Genomic DNA, 24572 nt, shown 5'->3' with positions numbered 1-24572 from the left:
GCTGCACTCAGCACCCCACGTGTGTGCACCATGTGAGTGAGCCACGCACACCCAGCGCTGCATTCAGCACCCCGCGTGTGTGCACCATGTGAGTGAGCCACGCATACCCAGTGCTGCACTCAGCACCCCACGTGTGTGAGCCACGCACACCCAGCACTGCAGTCAGCACCCCATGTGTGTGCACCATGTGAGTGAGCCACGCACACCCAGCACCCCATGTGTGTGCACCATGTGAGTGAGCCACGCACACCCAGCGCTGCAGTCAGCACCCCATGTGAGTGAGCCACGCACACCCAGCGCTGCAGTCAGCACCCCATGTGTGTGCACCATGTGAGTGAGCCACGCACACCCAGCACCCCGCGTGTGCACCATGTGAGTGAGCCACGCACACCCAGCGCTGCACCCAGCACCCCGCGTGTGCACCATGTGAGTGAGCCACGCACACCCAGCGCTGCAGTCAGCACCCCATGTGAGTGAGCCACGCACACCCAGCGCTGCAGTCAGCACCCCATGTGAGTGAGCCACGCACACCCAGCGCTGCAGTCAGCACCCCGCGTGTGTGCACCATGTGAGCTGCACTGGGTCCCTGCCAGAGACAAATCCCCCCAGAACCCGTGCTATTAACCCATGCAGCGCTGGCACAGACACCCGCTGCTATCATGAACAGGACAAGGGCTCTCCAGGCGGACCAAACTGAAGGTTATTCTTTCCCTCACAGAACTGTGGCCCCTGGCACGGTCCGACATTAAACCTGGCAGGGTGGCTGCAGGAGTCAGATCACCCCACACCTAGGATGCCAGCTCAAAATGACCCTCCTCCGATTCAGCAATGCATCGAATCCCTCCCAATCCCACCGCGCAGCAGAAGTATATCGTCAGACCACCCTAACACCGCCCCTGTTGCCCCTGCTTCAGCTCGCTGCTTCCCACTCCCCAATGTTCTCCTGTCACCTACGTAACGACTCTCTCCGGGACGGGACCTTTATTGCAGAAGTGATAGATTCATCCCATACACAGGTGTAATAATATAACAGTTCTGCAGCGACTGAATGATTGGTCAGCGGTGGTCAGCGGAGATCAGGGTGTTTGCGGCACTTTGCCCCAGTCCTCGTTCCGGCCGTCCATCCCATGGTCCGCTGGCTCTGGCCTCCGGGCGCCTGGAGGTGACCCCACTGCAACTGAACGCGCACAAAGCGCGCACAAAGCGCGCACACCTTCACCTTCCCCAGTAAATAAACACAGAACAGCACGAGCACAAGTTTCAGGGTTTCTGTATAAGAATTTTTTCATTGTTTTTTTTTTCCTTTCTTTTTTTAATAAGAAAAAGTTATTCCTAAGTGATTGGAACATACCCCCGATAAGATACAAACCAAAAAACAACTCCGGAAGTTACAAAAGTGGTATGTCTGGAAGGCTCCGGGGGTCCGGGGGTCCGGGCGCTTCACCCTCGCAGTCAGTCTTTAAAAATAAATTCTCCCCTCTGCGCACCCACCGAAAAAACAAACTCAAAAGGTGGCGGCAAAACAAAGTCGCGGTGCCCGACGTGGAGCGTACAGGAAGGGGGGGGGGGTCGGGATTAAAAGTCCCCCCGAAGGGCGGTCTGTCCGGCCCGCACCGCTGCACGAGGGGGCGCTGCGGCTTGCAGAGCGACGTGGGCAGACCCTCCAGAAGTGCTAGGGTGGAGGAAGCGGGGACATTACGGGGGGCGCCCTGTGTCCTTCCTCGGTAACATGCAGCTATACAAGTCCTCTGCGGGCGAGCAGGAAAGGGATTTTACACAAGTGAGCTTCATTCATTCATTGGCGATCACAAGGTGAGCATGATAAACATAGTCAGGGGGGACACTGGGAGAGAGGAGGGACACGTGTGAGAGTGAGGGGGGGGACACTGGGAGAGAGGAGGGACACGTGTGAGAGTGAGGGGGGGGACACTGGGAGAGAGGAGGGACACGTGTGAGAGTGAGGGGGGGACAGAGAGGAGGTGAACGTGGGACACGGGGAGAGAAAGTGCACGCGTGACAGAGCGAGGGGAAGAGGAGAAAAGGTTAGGAAGTGTGTGAGCGACAGGGCAGCGAGAGCGCTGGCGAGGGGGCAGAGAGCGAGGCATGGAGAGGGGCAGAGAGCGAGGCATGGCGAGAGCGCTGGCGAGGGGGCAGAGAGTGCGAGGCATGGCGAGAGCGCTGGCGAGGGGGCAGAGAGTGCGAGGCATGGCGAGAGCGCTGGCGAGGGGGAAGAGAGCGAGGCATGGCGAGAGCGCTGGCGAGGGGGAAGAGAGCGAGGCATGGCGAGAGCGCTGGCGAGGGGGCAGAGAGTGCGAGGCATGGCGAGAGCGCTGGCGAGGGGGCAGAGAGTGCGAGGCACAGCGCGAGGAAGGATGAATGCAGCAGTGTGAGGGAGAGAGTGAGGGAGAGAGTGGGGGAGGCCGAGAGTGGGGGAGGGAGAGAGAGGGGGAGGGAGAGAGAGGGGGAGGGAGAGAGAGGGGGAGGGAGTGAAGGATGAGAGTGAGGGAGAGTGAGGGTGAGAGAGAGTGAGTGAGGGAGAGTGAGTGAGGGAGAGAGTGAGGGAGAGAGTGAGAGTGAGGGAGAGTGAGGGAGAGAGTGAGTGAGGGAGAGAGTGAGGGAGAGAGTGAGGGAGAGTGAGGGAGAGAGTGAGTGAGGGAGAGTGAGGGTGAGAGAGAGTGAGGGAGAGTGAGAGAGTGAGGGAGAGAGTGAGGGAGAGAGTGAGAGAGGGAGAGAGTGAAGGATGAGAGTGAGGGAGAGTGAGGGTGAGAGAGAGTGAGTGAGGGAGAGTGAGTGAGGGAGAGTGAGTGAGGGAGAGAGTGAGGGAGAGAGTGGGGAGCGTGGATTAGGATTAGGGAGGCGGCCCCCCGTGCTGGGCAGGGAACGGCTGGGCTCAGTGCTTGGGATATCAGCTGTGATCAGGCGAGGGCTCCCTCCGCATGGCGCTCTTCTTCACCGTGTCCAGGTATTCCTGCTGTGACACCGCCAGGACCGAGGCCAAAATCTCATCATCGTCCCAATCCTTCAGCCCTGGGGAAGGAGAGGCAAAGGGTCAGATGCCAGCACACGCCAAGGTATTCCTCTGTGCTCACTCCCTGACACGGAGCTGCACACGCCAAGGTATTCCTCTGTGCTCACTCCCTGACACGGAGCTGCACACGCCAAGGTATTCCTCTGCGCTCACTCCCTGACACGGAGCTGCACACGCCAAGGTATTCCTCTGCGCTCACTCCCTGACACGGAGCTGCACACGCTAAAATATCCCTCTGCGCTCACTCCCTGACACGGAGCTGCACACGCCAAGGTATTCCTCTGCGCTCACTCCCTGACACGGAGCTGCACACGCCAAAGTATCCCTCTGCGCTCACTCCCTGACACGGAGCTGCACACGCCAAGGTATTCCTCTGTGCTCACTCCCTGACACGGAGCTGCACACGCCAAGGTATCCCTCTGCGCTCACTCCGACACGGAGCTGCACACGCCAAGGTATCCCTCTGCGCTCACTCCCTGACACGGAGCTGCACACGCTAAAATATCCCTCTGCGCTCACTCCCTGACACGGAGCTGCACACGCCAAAGTATTCCTCTGCGCTCACTCCCTGACACGGAGCTGCACACGCCAAGGTATTCCTCTGCGCTCACTCCCTGACACGGAGCTGCACACGCCAAGGCATCCCTCTGCGCTCACTCCCTGACACGGAGCTGCACACGCCAAGGTATCCCTCTGTGCTCACTCCCTGACACGGAGCTGCACACGCCAAGGTATCCCTCTGCGCTCACTCCCTGACACGGAGCTGCACACGCCAAGGTATCCCTCTGCGCTCACTCCCTGACACGGAGCTGCACACGCCAAGGTATCCCTTTGCGCTCACTCCCTGACACGGAGCTGCACACGCTAAAACATCCCTTTGCGCTCACTCCCTGACACGGAGCTGCACTGCACACGGTGTCCCTTTGCGCTCACTCCCTGACACGGAGCTGCACTGCACACGGTATCCCTTTGCGCTCACTCCCTGACACGGAGCTGCACTGCACACGGTATCCCTTTGCGCTCACTCCCTGACACGGAGCTGCACTGCACACGGTATCCCTTTGCGCTCACTCCCTGACACGGAGCTGCACTGCACACTGTATCCCTTTGCGCTCACACCCTGACACGGAGCTGCACTGCACACGGTATCCCTTTGCGCTCACTCCCTGACACGGAGCTGCACTGCACACGGTGTCCCTTTGCGCTCACTCCCTGACACGGAGCTGCACTGCACACGGTATCCCTTTGCGCTCACTCCCTCACACGGAGCTGCACTGCACACGGTATCCCTTTGCGCTCACTCCCTGACACGGAGCTGCACTGCACACGGTATCCCTTTGCGCTCACACCCTGACACGGAGCTGCACTGCACACGGTGTCCCTTTGCGCTCACTCCCTGACATGGAGCTGCACTGCACACGGTATCCCTTTGCGCTCACACCCTGACACGGAGCTGCACTGCACACGGTATCCCTTTGCGCTCACTCCCTGACACGGAGCTGCACTGCACACGGTGTCCCTTTGCGCTCACTCCCTGACACGGAGCTGCACTGCACACGGTATCCCTTTGCGCTCACTCCCTGACACGGAGCTGCACTGCACACGGTATCCCTTTGCGCTCACTCCCTGACACGGAGCTGCACTGCACACGGTATCCCTTTGCGCTCACTCCCTGACACGGAATCCCTTTGCGCTCACACCCTGACACGGAGCTGCACTGCACACGGTGTCCCTTTGCGCTCACTCCCTGACACGGAGCTGCACTGCACACGGTATCCCTTTGCGCTCACTCCCTGACACGGAGCTGCACTGCACACGGTATCCCTTTGCGCTCACTCCCTGACACGGAGCTGCACTGCACACGGTGTCCCTTTGCGCTCACTCCCTGACACGGAGCTGCACTGCACACGGTATCCCTTTGCGCTCACTCCCTGACACGGAGCTGCACTGCACACGGTATCCCTTTGCGCTCACTCCCTGACACGGAGCTGCACTGCACACGGTATCCCTTTGCGCTCACACCCTGACACGGAGCTGCACTGCACACGGTGTCCCTTTGCGCTCACTCCCTGACACGGAGCTGCACTGCACACGGTATCCCTTTGCGCTCACTCCCTGACACGGAGCTGCACTGCACACGGTATCCCTTTGCGCTCACACCCTGACACGGAGCTGCGCTGCGATAATGCGGCACACTCACCGAAGGCTGTGGGGGACATGTGCTGCATGATGGCTCGGCACTCCGGATACAAGGAAACGAGGGGCGAGGTGGCACGGTCGGCTCCGGCACACGGCTGGCTGCTGGGACCTGGGGCAGAAAATCACACATTAACCCGACCGCCAAATCCTGCCGCGCCTTCTCGCAGGGACGGCCCCCCTCGCCGCGCCTTCCTGCAGGGACGTCCCCCCTCGCCACGCCTTCCCGCGGGGACAGCCCCCCCTCGCCGCGCCTTCTCGCAGGGACGGCCCCCCTCGCCGCACCTTCCCGCAGGAGACAGCCCCCCCTTGCCGAGCCTTCCCGCAGGGGACAGCCCCCCCTCGCCGCGCCTTCCCGCAGGGACGCCCCCCTCGCGGCACCTTCCTGCAGGGGACAGCCCCCCCTTGCCGAGCCTTCCCGCAGGGGACAGCCCCCCCTCGCCGCGCCTTCCCGCAGGGACGCCCCCCTCGCCGCACCTTCCCGCAGGGGACAGCCCCCCCTTGCCGAGCCTTCCCGCAGGGGACAGCCCCCCCTCGCCGCGCCTTCCCGCAGGGACGCCCCCCTCGCCGCACCTTCCTGCAGGGACGCCCCTGCGGCTCTTCACATTGGAGCACGTCAGATTTAACCCTTTGCCACCGTGAGGGGGCCGTAACTGCGCACACCGCTCACAGAATTAGGCCGGAACGACTAGCGCCTGCCCGGAAGAGCTTACAATCTAATTTTGGCACAGTGCAATAAAGTGACTTGCCAAAATCACAAGGAGCTGGCACTGGGATTTCAGCAGGGGTCACCCACTTTAAAGGGCAGCATGTTAGCGGTCACATTTATTATTTCAACTAGGAGTTCCTGACGTGCAATAAGTTTGTACGGGCGGAGCCACACGTCGGGCGGAGCCACACGTCGGGCGGAGCCGCACGTCGGGCGGAGCCACACGTCGGGCGGAGCCACACGTCGGGCGGAGCCACACGTCGGGCGGAGCCGCACGTCGGGCGGAGCCACACGTCGGGCGGAGCCACACGTCGGGCGGAGCCGCACGTCGGGCGGAGCCGCACGTCGGGCGGAGCCGCACGTCGGGCGGAGCCGCACGTCGGGCGGAGCCACGTCCCTTTTATGAGTTCAGATTAACCTCTAAGAATCCAGCCTGACAGTCTCTCTTATCAGACAACAAGGGACGCGTTTTATAAGGGGCCCTTCCTTATACACAGTCAGACTGACCCGTAGGCGCAGTGCAAGGCGTCCATTCCTGTGAGGGAAATGTGGCCCCGCTGAACACAATGCCTCACTACTGATTACATACGCGGCAGGAATTGAAGCTCACAGAGAAAGCGCAGTGTGAGCATGGTACTGCCGCCCGGCGGGCGAGAAAGCGCAGTGTGAGCATGGAACTGCCGCCAGCGGGCGAGAAAGCGCAGTGTGAGCATGGAACTGCCGCCAGCGGGCGAGAAAGCGCAGTGTGAGCATGGAACTGCCGCCAGCGGGCGAGAAAGCGCAGTGTGAGCATGGAACTGCCGCCAGCGGGCGAGAAAGCGCAGTGTGAGCATGGAACTGCCGCCAGCGGGCGAGAAAGCGCAGTGTGAGCATGGAACTGCCGCCAGCGGGCGAGAAAGCGCAGTGTGAGCATGGAACTGCCGCCCAGCGGGCGAGAAAGCGCAGTGTGAGCATAGAACTGCCGCCCAGCGGGCGAGAAAGCGCAGTGTGAGCATGGTACTGCCGCCCGGCGGGCGAGAAAGCGCAGTGTGAGCATGGAACTGCCGCCCGGCGGGCGAGAAAGCGCAGTGTGAGCATGGAACTGCCGGCCAGCGGGCGAGAAAGCGCAGTGTGAGCATGGAACTGCCGGCCAGCGGGCGAGAAAGCGCAGTGTGAGCATGGAACTGCCGCCCAGCGGGCGAGAAAGCGCAGTGTGAGCATGGAACTACCGCCCAGCGGGCGAGAAAGCGCAGTGTGAGCATGGTACTGCCGCCCGGCGGGCGAGAAAGCGCAGTGTGAGCATGGAACTGCCGCCCGGCGGGCGAGAAAGCGCAGTGTGAGCATGGAACTGCCGCCCAGCGGGCGAGAAAGCGCAGTGTGAGCATGGAACTGCCGCCAGCGGGCGAGAAAGCGCAGTGTGAGCATGGAACTGCCGCCAGCGGGCGAGAAAGCGCAGTGTGAGCATGGAACTGCCGCCCAGCGGGCGAGAAAGCGCAGTGTGAGCATGGAACTGCCGCCAGCGGGCGAGAAAGCGCATTGTGAGCATGGAACTGCCGCCCAGCGGGCGAGAAAGCGCAGTGTGAGCATGGAACTGCCGCCAGCGGGCGAGAAAGCGCAGTGTGAGCATGGAACTGCCGCCAGCGGGCGAGAAAGCGCAGTGTGAGCATGGAACTGCCGCCAGCGGGCGAGAAAGCGCAGTGTGAGCATGGAACTGCCGCCAGCGGGCGAGAAAGCGCAGTGTGAGCATGGAACTGCCGCCAGCGGGCGAGAAAGCGCAGTGTGAGCATGGAACTGCCGCCCAGCGGGCGAGAAAGCGCAGTGTGAGCATGGAACTGCCGCCAGCTGGCGAGAAAGCGCAGTGTGAGCATGGAACTGCCGCCCAGTGGGCGAGAAAGCGCAGTGTGAGCATGGAACTGCCGCCAGCGGGCGAGAAAGCGCAGTGTGAGCATGGAACTGCCGCCAGCGGGCGAGAAAGCGCAGTGTGAGCATGGAACTGCCGCCAGCGGGCGAGAAAGCGCAGTGTGAGCATGGAACTGCCGCCCAGCGGGCGAGAAAGCGCAGTGTGAGCATGGAACTGCCGCCCAGCGGGCGAGAAAGCGCAGTGTGAGCATGGAACTGCCGCCCAGCGGGCGAGAAAGCGCAGTGTGAGCATGGAACTGCCGCCCAGCGGGCGAGAAAGCCCAGTGTGAGCATGGAACTGCCGGCCAGCGTGCGAGAAAGCGCAGTGTGAGCATGGAACTGCCGCCAGCGGGCGAGAAAGCGCAGTGTGAGCATGGAACTGCCGCCCAGCGGGCGAGAAAGCGCAGTGTGAGCATGGAACTGCCGCCCAGCGGGCGAGAAAGCGCAGTGTGAGCATGGAACTGCCGCCAGCGGGCGAGAAAGCGCAGTGTGAGCATGGAACTGCCGCCAGCGGGCGAGAAAGCGCAGTGTGAGCATGGAACTGCCGCCAGCGGGCGAGAAAGCGCAGTGTGAGCATGGAACTGCCGCCAGCGGGCGAGAAAGCGCAGTGTGAGCATGGAACTGCCGCCAGCGGGCGAGAAAGCGCAGTGTGAGCATGGAACTGCCGCCAGCGGGCGAGAAAGCGCAGTGTGAGCATGGAACTGCCGCCAGCGGGCGAGAAAGCGCAGTGTGAGCATGGAACTGCCGCCAGCGGGCGAGAAAGCGCAGTGTGAGCATGGAACTGCCGCCAGCGGGCGAGAAAGCGCAGTGTGAGCATGGAACTGCCGCCAGCGGGCGAGAAAGCGCAGTGTGAGCATGGAACTGCCGCCAGCGGGCGAGAAAGCGCAGTGTGAGCATGGAACTGCCGCCCAGCGGGCGAGAAAGCGCAGTGTGAGCATGGAACTGCCGCCAGCGGGCGAGAAAGCGCAGTGTGAGCATGGAACTGCCGCCCAGCGGGCGAGAAAGCGCAGTGTGAGCATGGAACTGCCGCCAGCGGGCGAGAAAGCGCAGTGTGAGCATGGAACTGCCGCCAGCGGGCGAGAAAGCGCAGTGTGAGCATGGAACTGCCGCCCAGCGGGCGAGAAAGCGCAGTGTGAGCATGGAACTGCCGCCCAGCGGGCGAGAAAGCGCAGTGTGAGCATGGAACTGCCGCCAGCGGGCGAGAAAGCGCAGTGTGAGCATGGAACTGCCGCCAGCGGGCGAGAAAGCGCAGTGTGAGCATGGAACTGCCGCCAGCGGGCGAGAAAGCGCAGTGTGAGCATGGAACTGCCGCCAGCGGGCGAGAAAGCGCAGTGTGAGCATGGAACTGCCGCCCAGCGGGCGAGAAAGCGCAGTGTGAGCATGGAACTGCCGCCCAGCGGCCGAGAAAGCGCAGTGTGAGCATGGAACTGCCGCCAGCGGGCGCCGGGTGGGTGAGATGAGTAAGAATTCAAACTGCCCGAGTTTAACAAGCTCCCGCATCCTACAGGAGTCAGAGCCAAGGAGCGGTGCCGAGGCGGTTACCTGGTGCACACGGGGAGGGAGGCTTGGCCAAAACCAGGGCTGCCGGCACCGGCGGGGAGGGGGGCTTCACGCCGAGCTCTCCGTGCAGATCCGGGTGCTCGGGGGACCCCGCAGTGCTGCGCTGCCTCGGGGAGCGGCTGCTCCACTCCTCCATCCCGCTGGACGCTGCCGCGGTGGCGGAGCTGCAGGTCGCGGTGGCTTTGCGTGGCTGAGGAAAGGGGTCAATGTTTTCAGAGACAAATGACAAGGTGATTAGCGCGCAGCAGGACAGAGGAGCAGGGTGAGGTGGGCGTCTGTATGGGGGAGAGGGGTGAGAGGAGTGGGTGCAAGACTGAGCTGCAGCAGGGCAGAGGAGCAGGGCGAGGTGGGCGTCTGTATGGGGGAGCTAGACTTGGAGATGGGGAGAGGGGGGAGAGGAGTGGGTGCAGGACTGAGCTGCAGCAGGGCAGAGGAGCAGGGCGAGGTGGGCGTCTGTATGGGGGAGAGGGGGGAGAGGAGTGGGTGCAGGACTGAGCTGCAGCAGGACAGAGGAGCAGGGCGAGGTGGGCGTCTGTATGGGGGAGCTAGAGTTGGAGATGGGGGAGAGGGGGGAGAGGAGTGGGTGCAGGACTGAGCTGCAGCAGGGCAGAGGAGCAGGGCGAGGTGGGCGTCTGTATGGGGGAGAGGGGGGAGAGGAGTGGGTGCAGGACTGAGCTGCAGCAGGACAGAGGAGCAGGGCGAGGTGGGCGTCTGTATGGGGGAGCTAGAGTTGGAGATGGGGGAGAGGGGGGAGAGGAGTGGGTAACAGGCGTGTGTGTGACGGGGAGTTACTGGCAGAATAGCCAGCGGGGATGGGACGTGGCCGAGCCACAGCCGTGGGGGCAGTAAAAGGTCCAGCAGTGAGTGTGGCGGCTCACCCTCACCTGTCTGGCCTGCTTCTCTTGGTCCCGTAGCCACTGTAGGTAGGACTCTCGTGCCACCTGCTCCTCGATGGCCTCATTCGTGGCTTCCCAGTCCGTGGCCCTCTTCTTGTCCTCCAACATCTGTTGCTCAATCCACGACTCCTCCGACGTTTTGATGGCGTTCTTCATCAGGGACTGGTCAGCGTGCTGCAGACAGACAGCGCAGGAGCTTATTGGGGTGAGTGTGTGGGCGGCACAGAGATACTCTGTATAATTCTATACTGTAGCACATCAGGGACTGGTCAGCGTGCTGCAGACAGACAGCGCAGGAGCTTATTGGGGTGAGTGTGTGGGCGGCACAGAGATACTCTGTATAATTCTATACTGTAGCACATCAGGGACTGGTCAGCGTGCTGCAGACAGACAGCTCAGGAGCTTATTGGGGTGAGTGTGGGGGCGGCACAGAGATACTCTGTATAATTCTATACTGTAGCACATCAGCATTGTTGGGGGTAGAACAATCTGTCTACGGAACAGGATATCCTGCTTTATCCGATTTGGTACCGGAGGGTCTGCAAAGCGCGGCTGTAAAATACATGGCAGGCCCGGCGGGGGTCTCGCTGCAAGCAGCAGCGCACAAATATACGCACACAAACCATAGCACATCTAGTGTGCCCCGACAGCAGCGCACAAATATACGCACACAAACCATAGCACATCTAGTGTGCCCCGACAGCAGCGCACAAATATACGCACACAAACCATAGCACATCTAGTGTGCCCCGACAGCAGCGCACAAATATACGCACACAAACCATAGCACATCTAGTGTGCCCCGACAGCAGCGCACAAATATACGCACACAAACCATAGCACATCTAGTGTGCCCCGACAGCAGCGCACAAATATACGCACACAAGCCATAGCACATCTAGTGTGCCCCGACAGCAGCGCACAAATATACGCACACAAACCATAGCACATCTAGTGTGCCCCGACAGCAGCGCTGCCAGTCTCCCCTCCTGCAGCACACAGCCCACGTATACACATAGGTGTACATACACGCGCAGGGGGATGGGGAGGTGTATATACACGTGCAGGGGGATGGGGAGGTGTACATACACGCGCAGGGGGATGGGGAGGTGTACATACACGCGCAGGGGGATGGGGAGGTGTACATACACGCGCAGGGGGATGGGGAGGTGTACATACACGCGCAGGGGGATGGGGAGGTGTACATACACGCGCAGGGGGACAGGGAGGTGTACATACACGTGCAGGGGGATGGGGAGGTGTACATACACGCGCAGGGGGATGGGGAGGTGTACATACACGCGCAGGGGGATGGGGAGGTGTACATACACGCGCAGGGGGATGGGGAGGTGTACATACACGCGCAGGGGGATGGGGAGGTGTACATACACGCGCAGGGGGATGGGGAGGTGTACATACACGCGCAGGGGGATGGGGAGGTGTACATACACGCGCAGGGGGATGGGGAGGTGTATATACACGCGCAGGGGGATGGGGAGGTGTACATACACGCGCAGGGGGATGGGGAGGTGTATATACACGCGCAGGGGGATGGGGAGGTGTACATACACGTGCAGGGGGATGGGGAGGTGTACATACACGCGCAGGGGGATGGGGAGGTGTACATACACGTGCAGGGGGATGGGGAGGTGTACATACACGTGCAGGGGGATGGGGAGGTGTACATACACGCGCAGGGGGATGGGGAGGTGTACATACACGCGCAGGGGGATGGGGAGGTGTGTATACACGCGCAGGGGGACGGGGAGGTGTATATACACGCGCAGGGGAAGGTGTACATACACGCGCAGGGGGATGGGGAGGTGTACATACACGCGCAGGGGGATGGGGAGGTGTACATACACGCGCAGGGGGATGGGGAGGTGTACATACACGCGCAGGGGGATGGGGAGGTGTATACACACGCGCAGGGGGACGGGGAGGTGTACATACACGCGCAGGGGGATGGGGAGGTGTATACACACGCGCAGGGGGACGGGGAGGTGTACATACACGCGCAGGGGGATGGGGAGGTGTATATACACGCGCAGGGGGAGGGGGAGGTGTGTATACATGTGCAGGGGGACGGGGAGGTGTACATACACGCGCAGGGGGATGGGGAGGTGTATATACACGCTCACACTGCCAGACTTACCCCGGGTTTGAATGATGGGAGTCCCAGGCCCACTCCTATCGTGGCCTTGTTGGGGTTCACTACAGAGTTGTAGTGGATGTTCCGATGGTAGCTCACTCTGATTGGATCGTCTTCGTTATGCTGGATGCTATGAAACGTGTTGATTGGCTCTGAATAAAGAGAGCTCAGGTGGGGTTACGGATACACCCTGATGCTGCGTGCGCTTGTATCACTGATGGCGCCCACCCCCCCTCCCGCAGCACCATTACTCAGCTCCGAGGTGCCCTCGCAGCACCCCCACACCTTGCCTTGCTCCCATCCTACCTCCCCCACAGCACCCCCACTCTACCTACCCTCCACCCTGTCCCGTGGTACCCCTACGGCTATTCCAGCAGTGACACCAATACCCACACTTCTAACACGGTGCCCCCTGATTTTGCAGCAGTGACACACGCGCGCACCACACGCCCCACCCCTGCCCTGCCACACCTCCCATAATTCAGAACGTGTAACTTGTAGTTTGAATGATTAGTTCTGGGAGGAGCGCCTGTAATGTAACCCTGCCCAGCCCCGAAGGAACAGGCGGGGAGGGGCAGTGCCGCAGGGGGAGGGGCAGTGCCGCAGGGGGAGGGGCAGTGCCGCAGGGGGAGGGGCAGTGCCGCAGGGGATGGGGCAGTGCCGCAGGGGATGGGGCAGTGCCGCAGGGGGAGGGGCAGTGCCGCAGGACTGGGGCAGTGCCGCAGGGGGAGGGGCAGTGCCGCAGGGGATGGGGCAGTGCCGCAGGGGGAGGGGCAGTGCCGCAGGGGGAGGGGCAGTCCCGCAGGGGGAGGGGCAGTGCCGCAGGGGATGAGCAGTGCCGCAGGGGGAGGGGCAGTGCCGCAGGGGGAGGGGCAGTGCCGCAGGGGGAGGGGCAGTGCCGCAGGGGATGGGGCAGTGCCGCAGGGGGAGGGGCAGTGCCGCAGGGGGAGGGGCAGTGCCGCAGGGGATGAGGAGTGCCGCAGGGGGAGGGGCAGTGCCGCAGGGGGAGGGGCAGTGCCGCAGGGGATGAGGAGTGCCGCAGGGGGAGGGGCAGTGCCGCAGGGGATGGGGCAGTGCCGCAGGGGATGGGGCAGTGCCGCAGGGGGAGGGGCAGTGCCGCAGGGGATGGGGCAGTGCCGCAGGGGGAGGGGCAGTGCCGCAGGGGGAGGGGCAGTGCCGCAGGGGGAGGGGCAGTGCCGCAGGGGATGAGCAGTGCCGCAGGGGATGAGCAGTGCCGCAGGGGGAGGGGCAGTGCCGCAGGGGGAGGGGCAGTGCTGCAGGGGGAGGGGCAGTGCCGCAGGGGGAGGGGCAGTGCCGCAGGGGATGAGCAGTGCCGCAGGGGGAGGGGCAGTGCCGCAGGGGATGGGGCAGTGCCGCAGGGGGAGGGGCAGTGCCGCAGGGGATGGGGCAGTGCCGCAGGGGGAGGGGCAGTGCCGCAGGGGGAGGGGCAGTGCCGCAGGGGGAGGGGCAGTGCCGCAGGGGATGAGCAGTGCCGCAGGGGGAGGGGCAGTGCCGCAGGGGGAGGGGCAGTGCCGCAGGGGATGAGCAGTGCCGCAGGGGATGAGCAGTGCCGCAGGGGGAGGGGCAGTGCTGCAGGGGGAGGGGCAGTGCCGCAGGGGGAGGGGCAGTGCCGCAGGGGATGAGCAGTGCCGCAGGGGGAGGGGCAGTGCCGCAGGGGGAGGGGCAGTGCCGCAGGGGGAGGGGCAGTGCTGCAGCGCCCATGTGACACACAAGCCCAAGCTGGAGTCACTAGGAAGAAGTTGTACGTTGCATACACCTTATTAGCAGGCGATCGGCAGCATATGGAGTAGCGAGTATTTATAGGAAATACCCTAACCGTGCAGATACCGGGAACCTGCCGGACAATGCTCCTGTCTGGGGGAGATCGCTGCGGATTCTCCTGGTTGGCATATTAGAGGCAGCCGCCATATTAAAATCCCGTTGGTTGCAGTGAGTGTGGCCCCCCGGGCTCAGTAGAAGCCCCCCTTACCTGTGCCGTACTGATAAACCTCCACCGGCCGGTTGTACATCTCCGCCATCGCCTGCATCTCTATGTGGTTCCCGTGACAGTTGTTTTTCCGCTTCCGGTTGATATACGAAGTGAAATCTTCCGTCACGTAGTTTGAGAAATAGTCTGCGTTCTTCATCTGTCACCCGGGGGACACAAACATATACAGGCCGCGTACACACGGGGGGGGGGGACACAAACATATACAGGCTGCGTACACACGGAGGGGGACACACAAACATATACAGGCCGCGTACACACGGAGGGGGGGGGGGGGGGACACAAACATATACAGGCCGCGTACACACGGAGGGGGACACACAAACATATACAGGCCGCGTACACACGGAGGGGGGGGGGGACACAAACATATACAGGCTGCGTACACACGGAGGGGGACACACAAACATATACAGGCCGCGTACACACGGGGGGGGGGGGACACAAACATATACAGGCCGCGTACACACGGGGGGGGACACACAAACATATACAGGCCGCGTACACACGGGGGGGGGGACACAAACATATACAGGCTGCGTACACACGGAGGGGGACACACAAACATATACAGGCCGCGTACACACGGGGGGGGGGGACACAAACATATACAGGCTGCGTACACACGGAGGGGGACACACAAACATATACAGGCCGCGTACACACGGAGGGGGACACAGAAACATATACAGGCCGCGTACACACGGGGGGGGGGGGGGACACAAACATATACAGGCCGCGTACACACGGGGGGGGGACACACAAACATATACAGGCCGCGTACACACGGGGGGGGGGGACACAAACATATACAGGCTGCGTACACACGGAGGGGGACACACAAACATATACAGGCCGCGTACACACGGAGGGGGACACAGAAACATATACAGGCCGCGTACACACGGGGGGGGGGGGGGGGACACAAACATATACAGGCCGCGTACACACGGGGGGGGGACACACAGAAACATATACAGGCCGCATACACACGGAGGGGGACACAAACATATACAGGCCGCGTACACACGGGGGGGGGGGGACACAAACATATACAGGCCGCGTACACACGGGGGGGGGGGGGGACACAAACATATACAGGCCGCGTACACACGGGGGGGGGGGGGGGGGGACACAAACATATGCAGGCCGCGTACACACGGAGGGGGACACACAAACATATACAGGCCGCGTACACACGGAGGGGGGGGGGGACACAAACATATACAGGCCGCGTACACACGGAGGGGGACACACAAACATATACAGGCCGCGTACACACGGGGGGGGGGACACACAAACATATACAGGCCGCGTACACACGGAGGGGGACACAGAAACATATACAGGCCGCGTACACACGGGGGGGGGGGGGACACAAACATATACAGGCCGCGTACACACGGGGGGGGGGACACACAGAAACATATACAGGCCGCGTACACACGGAGGGGGACACAAACATATACAGGCCGCGTACACACGGGGGGGGGGGGGGACACAGAAACATATACAGGCCGCGTACACACGGAGGGGGAGAGGGGGTCAGCCCTTGAGGAGACAGTAATGGTGGTGGGGGGGCGGGGAGGGTCAGCCCTGGCAGAGGGAGTGAGGGGGGGGGGGGGGGTTTGTGGTCAGCATTTGTGGAGGGAGTGGGGGGTGGTCAGCTCTTGCGGGAGTGGGGGTCAGCTCATGCGGAGGGAGTGGGGGGAGGGTCAGCTCTTGCAGGAGTGGGGGTCAGCTCTTGCGGAGAAAGGGGGGGTGATCAGCTCTTGCAGAGGGAGTGGGGGGGTGGTCAGCTCTTGCGGAGGGAGTGGTCAGCTCTTGCGGAGGGAGTGGTCAGCTCTTGCGGAGGGAGTGGTCAGCTCTTGCGGAGGGAGTGGTCAGCTCTTGCGGAGGGAGTGGTCAGCTCTTGCGGAGGGAGTGGTCAGCTCTTGCGGTGGGAGCGGTCAGCTCTTGCGGAGGGAGTGGGGGGGGGGTCAGCTCTTGCGGAGGGGGCGTTAGCTCTTGGAGGGAGTGGGGGGGGGGGGTCAGTGTGACGATGGGGAAGATTTGGCCCGGGATTAAAGGGGTTACACCCCAATTGGCCACCTTCTACCCTCACCTGGGAAGCAAGGGGTTAACTGGACTGAGGTCCAGTAATGTGTTTTTACCTTGCGTCAATATCAAAATGCTTATTCCCCTGTGTAACTGTATTGTGTTATGCCAGTGTCTGCACCACACACACACTGGGGCTTAAGGGGTTAATAAGCTACAGTTTAAGAAAATACAACTGTGGTGTGTCTTTTCAGAAAATCTAGGCTTCAAAAGGCTTGATTGAAGTTGGGTGTGAAAAGCAGAAGGGGGTTTTAGTGTACAGTATGTGAATACCTGTTTGCAGGAAGCTAGAGTGGGGGGTGAGCGTTATAACTCACACTTACAAACCATAGTATCCTGCCATGTGGTAGACTGGCCCAAACGCCTCTGATTTAGGAGTGGGGCTACAGAATGAGTGACCTTATTAAATATAAGAATATTATGAGATGTCCTTGGCTGAACGTGCTAAGAGTTACATAGGTGTATTCGTGGGACTTAGCCCCAACTAATGATTCTAAACACTTGATATCTAACAGATACTAAGAGCCAGATATTAATATCTCTCTTAATTTTAGTACTACATCGTAATATTTAGTCTCATTGGGAGCTTCATTATTGTATTAATATGTCTCGAGTGCCAGTGAGTACTACTGAACTGAAGTTATGAAGTTATTTACAGTGTATATGGAATTTTGGTTTGTTCTGGAAACTGCAGACTCCCTCTGTTATGATAATGAGCAGGAAGGACATCTTGCTAGAATTTACATAGCCTGGTGATCAAAGGCTAAATTGCCTAATTGTTTATGTTTGAGGCAGGAACCAAGAAACTGAATGTTTTTTTAAATGTGATACTTCACACTTCAATGGAAGCCAAAAGCGGCTTCAAAGAGCTTCAAAGAGTTTTTGCTAGCCTTTTCGGCATCTAGGGTTAAGAGATGAGTTTGACATGGTATTTAAGTCAGAGTCAACCCTTACTCAAGTGTCTTCATGTATTGTCTTCATGCAAAGTCTTTCATGCCTGTGTCTTCATGCATGAGTCTTCATTCATGGGCTGCATGTATTGCTGTGATGTCAACTGAAATATGGAAGAAATGGCCCATCCTGTATCCTGATGGCTTTCTTGTCATAATCTTTAAGTAAGTGTCTATATTTTGCCTGTTATTTGTATATCTCGTGTGTTCACCTTTATCAAGGAATAAATTATATTTTATCATATCTAAGTCTCGTACCAGTTCAACCCAGTTATATATATATATTTTTTGGTGTATTATTAATAGCCTGTCACAAAGCTCCCGTCACAGGCAGCTCTTGCGGAGGGGGTGGGGGGTCAGCTCTTGCGGAGGGGGTGGGGGGTCAGCTCTTGCGGAGGGGGTGGGGGGTCAGCTCTTGCGGAGGGGGTGGGGCGTCAGCTCTTGCGGAGGGGGTGGGGCGTCAGCTCTTGCGGAGGGGGTGGGGCGTCAGCTCTTGCGGAGGGGGTGGGGCGTCAGCTCTTGCGGAGGGGGTGGGGCGTCAGCTCTTGCGGAGGGGGTGGGGCGTCAGCTCTTGCGGAGGGGGTGGGGCGTCAGCTCTTGCGGAGGGGGTGGGGCGTCAGCTCTTGCGGAGGGGGTGGGGCGTCAGCTCTTGCGGAGGGGGTGGGGCGTCAGCTCTTGCGGAGGGGGTGGGGCGTCAGCTCTTGCGGAGGGGGTGGGGCGTCAGCTCTTGCGGAGGGGGTGGGGCGTCAGCTCTTGCGGAGGGGGTGGGGCGTCAGCTCTTGCGGAGGGGGTGGGGCGTCAGCTCTTGCGGAGGGGGTGGGGCGTCAGCTCTTGCGGAGGGGGTGGGGCGTCAGCTCTTGCGGAGGGGGTGGGGCGTCAGCTCTTGCGGAGGGGGTGGGGCGTCAGCTCTTGCGGAGGGGGTGGGGCGTCAGCTCTTGCGGAGGGGGTGGGGCGTCAGCTCTTGCGGAGGGGGTGGGGCGTCAGCTCTTGCGGAGGGGGTGGGGCGTCAGCTCTTGCGGAGGGGGTGGGGCGTCAGCTCTTGCGGAGGGGGTGGGGCGTCAGCTCTTGCGGAGGGGGTGGGGCGTCAGCTCTTGCGGAGGGGGGTGGGCGTCAGCTCTTGCGGAGGGGGTGGGGCGTCAGCTCTTGCGGAGGGGGTGGGGCGTCAGCTCTTGCGGAGGGGGGGTCAGCTCTTGCGGAGGGGGGTCAGCTCTTGCTGAGGGAGTGGTCAGCTCTTGCAGAGGAGGGGGGGGGGGTCAGCCCTTGCAGGGGGGGGGGGGTCAGCCCTTGCAGTGCTGTAGGACAGGCTCACCAGGTAATCCATACAGTGCTTCCTCACCACCTCGTGCATGTCCTGGTCCCCGTACACTTGGTCAGCTGTAGAACAGAAAGCAACAGGTAAGGATCGTGAAGCGCTAAAATCCCGAGGACACAGAAGACCCTACGAGACCCCACCCAGTCTCAGGGGTTTACCGTGCTGAATACACAAGCTTAGCTAAACCTTAGATTGTGGTGCCACGGTATCACCCACGGGTGGCTGGGAATGAAAGGTACTGCCTTAGTCCCACCACCGGGGCGGGGACTGTGATCCTGCTGCCCCAGGAGAAAGGATTATTCCCATCGCTTGGCCCCCCAGGTATTCCGAATATTGGTAGCCCAGTGGTTAAAAAAGACACTACTTTTGTCCCTTCACCCCTCCCCCCCCAAACACCAACACCACAAACAGATATCTACGCTCATGTGCACCGTCCCTGTATAGTGTCCTGCCACGCAGAGACGAAAGGCACAGCTCAGCAGGAGACGTGTGATCACTCGGTATTAATGGAGGTACAAGACGTTAGTGCCGCCATTTCATTAGGAAGCTATACAGAAGTATCCCTCTGTATTTCCCTTCCTCACAGCACGGTCCCTGGTAACAGAACAGGTGCCCCAAATGGGCAGGACATGGGTGAGGGGTGGGCGAGGGTAACAGTGTGTGCACGGGGAAGTTATCGGGTGAGCACCCTTTCTCATCGTATCAAGGAACACTCCACTGAGTAACAAATACTTTCCACTCGGAAAACAACAATACAAAACCCATTGATGCATAGAAGCCGCAGATGTTGTGAATTCCATGCCGCCCGTTTCCTCTGCCCGTCACTCTCGCCCACACACAGGGAGTGACTCACTGTTATTGGGGCAGGACCTACTTTGCAGATGTAAACAAAAAGTATCGTATAGGTGTGTGTACACACACACCCACAGATATGCAAATGAGCGCTAAACACAGCGCGCGTTCCAGCAAGTCATGTGACCAGGGCACTTCCCGTTCTTAGAATTTCTCCCCACACTCCGTGGCTGTGGTTTTGTGGCAGTGAAGCTGCAATGTGGGCTGCACGTGTGCTTGTTTTCTTCATGTGGACGAGGCGCCAGATCTCTGCTCGGTGATAGGCTGAAAACCCCCATATTCAGAGTGGCAGATGGCGCCGGAAACCACAACGTTTAAAAGATGTTTTGCTTACAAACTCTGCCCGGGGAGATTACGGATTAGATTGCCCATGAACAAGGTACCCCTCATCCCAAAGCAAAGCGTCTCCTGGCATACAGCGGGGTACAGGTTCTGTAACGGCCGCAGCTGAACACGTTAGCACCGAAAAGTCCCACAACACACAGATAATGTGAACAATTCCATCTTCAGGGGCTTGTGAGGAGTTACACGTGGCCCAAACCCACCTATATATCTCAGATATATCATTCCCCAAACCCACCTATATATCTCAGATATATCATTCCCCAAACCCACCTATATATCCCAAATATATCATTCCCCAAACCCACCTATATATCTCAGATATATCATTCCCCAAACCCACCTATATATCCCAAATATATCATTCCCCAAACCCACCTATATATCTCAGATATATCATTCCCCAAACCCACCTATATATCCCAAATATATCATTCCCCAAACCCACCTATATATCCCAAATATATCATTCCCCAAACCCACCTATATATCCCAAATATATCATTCCCCAAACCCACCTATATATCCCAAATATATCATTCCCCAAACCCACCTATATATCTCAGATATATCATTCCCCAAACCCACCTATATATCTCAGATATATCATTCCCCAAACCCACCTATATATCCCAAATATATCATTCCCCAAACCCACCTATATATCCCAAATATATCATTCCCCAAACCCACCTATATATCCCAAATATATCATTCCCTAAACCCACCTATATATCCCAAATATATCATTCCCCAAACCCACCTATATATCCCAAATATATCATTCCCCAAACCCACCTATATATCCCAAATATATCATTCCCCAAACCCACCTATATATCTCAGATATATCATTCCCCAAACCCACCTATATATCTCAGATATATCATTCCCCAAACCCACCTATATATCCCAAATATATCATTCCCCAAACCCACCTATATATCCCAAATATATCATTCCCCAAACCCACCTATATATCCCAAATATATCATTCCCACAACAACATGGGAAGGAGAAAAGGAGGAGACTTATTTCAGAAACTATTGGGAGAAATGCTCCGCCCCACTCACCCTCATGTGAGTCGGAGAAATGCTCCGCCCCACTCACCCTCATGTGAGTCGGAGAAATGCTCCGCCCCACTCACCCTCATGTGAGAGTCGGAGAAATGCTCCGCCCCACTCACCCTCATGTGAGTCGGAGAAATGCTCCGCCTCACTCACCCTCATGTGAGTCGGAGAAATGCTCCGCCCCACTCACCCTCATGTGAGAATCGGAGAAATGCTCCATCCCACTCACCCTCATGTGAGAGTCGGAGAAATGCTCCGCCCCACTCACCCTCATGTGAGAGTCGGAGAAATGCTCCGCCCCACTCACCCTCATGTGAGAGTCGGAGAAATGCTCCGCCCCACTCACCCTCATGTGAGAGTCGGAGAAATGCTGCGCCTCACTCACCCTCATGTGAGAGTCGGAGAAATGCTCCGCCCCACTCACCCTCATGTGAGAGTCGGAGAAATGCTCCGCCCCACTCACCCTCATGTGAGAGTCGGAGAAATGCTCCGCCCCACTCACCCTCATGTGAGAGTCGGAGAAATGCTCCGCCCCACTCACCCTGATGTGAGAGTCGGAGAAATGCTCCGCCCCACTCACCCTCATGTGAGAGTCGGAGAAATGCTCCGCCCCACTCACCCTCATGTGAGTCGGAGAAATGCTCCGCCCCACTTCACCCTCATGTGAGAGTCGGAGAAATGCTCCGCCTCACTCACCCTCATGTGAGAGTCGGAGAAATGCTCCGCCCCACTCACCCTCATGTGAGAGTCGGAGAAATGCTCCGCCCCACTCACCCTCATGTGAGAGTCGGAGAAATGCTCCGCCCCACTCACCCTGATGTGAGAGTCGGAGAAATGCTCCGCCCCACTCACCCTCATGTGAGAGTCGGAGAAATGCTCCGCCCCACTCACCCTCATGTGAGAGTCGGAGAAATGCTGCGCCTCACTCACCCTCATGTGACCGGCCCTGCGCTTCCGTGAGCGCTCATACTAAAAATTTGATAAGACCTACGCCTCCGCACGCCCCTGCTACAGCCGCTCTCACTGACAAGGGTCAGCGCGCCTCAGCACGGGTCACTCAGCCTTAGACAAACCAGCGCAGTAGATGGAAATATAACAAACCGACTCATCTGGATTATTTGTTTGTTTAAAATGCATGTGTTTTCTGCGCAGATTAGAACAAAGTGACGGTGTGTGTGTGTGTGTGCGCGCGCAGCGCGCGTGTGTGCGCACGTTCCTATAACTAGGGCCTGGCTTTGGAGATCACAGTGTGCCATGCCGGTGGCGTTATGGTAAGGCTTTAGCCCTTGCTCAGAACGTCCCGAGGTCACAGCGAGCTGACTTGGCATGGCCTGGTAACCAGCTCTGATCAGCCAGGGAGATGGCTGAAGTATATTGGCACGGATGCAGCATATGATTTCTACATCTGTGCTAATGGTGCCAAGGCGGGAGGCTAGACAATCCCAGGGGACCCAACAGGCAAAGGCAAACTCGTCTCCAGGGTCCCTCCCACCCCAAGCCTAGTGAGCGAGTGTGCACACACACTTACAGAGGAGTGCAGATTCATTGCAAAGTCACTTCTTGACACGAAACCCTGATGTGGGTAGTGCCATGCAGAGAGGAATGGTTCCTAGAGGTAAATGATAAGATCATGTATCACCAAGACCAACTTTCCAAACCAGATAAGCAGCATGTTACACATACGCTGGCGGCAGAAAACAAACATGGAGGTTACTCGCGCCATTGGCAGGCGCACGCAGACTCGCATGGGTGCTCAGCCTCTGACGTGCGGCCTGTATCCGTCGCTGACAGGGGTCTCACCCCCCTGGGGAGCGTGTGTGCACTGGGGTCTCACCCCCCCCCCCCCCGGGGAGCACGTGTGCACTGGGGTCTCTCCCCCCTCCCCCCGTGGGAGCGTGTGCACTGAGATCTCCCCACACTACGGGGAGCTGGTGCGCACTAGGGTCTCACCCCCCAGCTCCCTACGGGCGCGCGTGCGCACTGGGGCCTCTGCCACCCCCCCCAGGAGGGTGCACACTGGGGTCTCCTCCCTCCCCCCCTGGGAGTGTGAGCGCACTGGGGTCTCACCCCCCCACCCCCCGGTAATATGTGCGCACTGAGGTCTCTCCCAACCCCCCGGGAGCGTGCGCGCACTGGGGTCTCACTCCCTCCCCCACCAGGGGGCGGTGCGCGCACTGGGATCTCACTCCCTCCCCCCGGGAGCGTGCGCACTGGGGTCTCACTCCCTCCCCCCTGAGAGAGTGCGCGCACTGGGGTCTCCCCCCTCCCCCCTGGGAGCGTGCATGCACTGGGGTCTCACTCCCTCCCCCCCGGGGAGCGTGCGCGCACTGGGGTCTCACTCCCTCCCCCCCTGGGAGCGTGCACGCACTGTGGTCTCTCTCCCTCCCCCCCTGGGATCGTGTGCGCACTGGGGTCTCACTCCCTCCCCCCCTGGGAGCGTGCGCGCACTGGGGTACCCCCCTCCCCCTGTGGGAGTGTGCGCGCACTAGGGTACCCCCCTCCCCCCGTGGGAGCGTGCACGCACTGTGGTCTCTCTCCCTCCCCCCCTGGGATCGTGTGCGCACTGGGGTCTCACTCCCTCCCCCCCTGGGAGCGTGCGCGCACTGGGGTACCCCCCTCCCCCTGTGGGAGTGTGCGCGCACTAGGGTACCCCCCTCCCCCCGTGGGAGCGTGCACGCACTGGGGTCTCACTCCCTCCCCCCCTGGGAGCGTGTGCGCACTGGGGTCTCCCCCCCCCCCCTGGGAGCGTGCACGCACTGGGGTCTCGCTTCCTCCCCCCCTGGGAGTGTGCACGCACTGGGGTCTCACTCCCTCCCCCCCTGGGATCGCGTGTGCGCACTGGGGTCTCACTTCCTCCCCCCCTGGGAGCGTGCACGCACTGGGGTCTCACTCCCTCCCCCCCCTGGGAGCGTGTGCGCACTGGGGTCTCACTTCCTCCCCCCCTGGGAGTGTGCGCGCACTGGGGTCTCACTTCCTCCCCCCCTGGGAGTGTGCACGCACTGGGGTCTCACTCCCTCCCCCCCTGGGATCGCGTGCGCACTGGGGTACCCCCCCTTGCAGGAACCTCAGTGAGTGAGAAGAGGCCCTCCCCTATCCGACCCCAGCACATGCTGCTCCATTACAAATGGCACCGGTTACTAGGTCTGGAGCCAGCAGCGCAGTCTGTGCAATAACATTGTTTCATCCAAGCCGGGACGCTACCATCCCTGGGAAAGCGCGAACTGGTGCGAAACGCGCAGGAGGACTTTATCCGGTGGTTTTTTATATTATACTATGATCCATTAGCCGACCTTTATATCTTGCACACGTGGCGAGTTCCTGATTCAAGCTGCAGGTAAAGCAATATCCTGCATGTGTGTTTTTGTAAATAAACCAGTTCTGTAGTAAGAAAAAATACTTTTAGCATTTTCTGTTTTAAAAAAAAAAAACAACTTTGAAAGACCAAGTTTCTTGTATTCTATTTTTACAAGCATGCTTGTTCCTATAGCAACGATTTACATCCCCCAGATATAAAGATGTCGC

The 24572-nt window shown here is 59.9% G+C and overlaps 1 protein-coding gene across 2 annotated transcripts in view; it reads right to left on the bottom strand.

Moving 5' to 3' along the window:
- Positions 1-1254: 1254 nt before the first annotated feature.
- The window catches only part of OTUD5 (OTU deubiquitinase 5), a 54701-nt gene continuing 31383 nt past the window's right edge, over positions 1255-24572 (bottom strand). The window contains exons 3-9 of one of the 2 annotated variants that reach the window (XM_075578299.1): positions 18784-18848; positions 14410-14566; positions 12423-12571; positions 10250-10441; positions 9354-9561; positions 5229-5336; positions 1255-3027 (exon numbers count right to left, since the gene is read on the bottom strand). In XM_075578299.1, coding sequence (XP_075434414.1) covers positions 2906-3027; positions 5229-5336; positions 9354-9561; positions 10250-10441; positions 12423-12571; positions 14410-14566; positions 18784-18848 — 1001 coding nt within the window. In that variant the 3' untranslated portion in view covers positions 1255-2905. The remainder of the gene's footprint in view (positions 3028-5228; positions 5337-9353; positions 9562-10249; positions 10442-12422; positions 12572-14409; positions 14567-18783; positions 18849-24572) is intronic. The other variant, XM_075578300.1, reaches the window with a different exon arrangement.

Source organism: Ascaphus truei, chromosome 21 (genome assembly GCF_040206685.1).
Source record: "Ascaphus truei isolate aAscTru1 chromosome 21, aAscTru1.hap1, whole genome shotgun sequence".
NCBI classification, from domain to species: Eukaryota; Metazoa; Chordata; class Amphibia; order Anura; family Ascaphidae; genus Ascaphus; species Ascaphus truei.
This window is presented reverse-complemented; position numbering and strand designations above follow the sequence as displayed.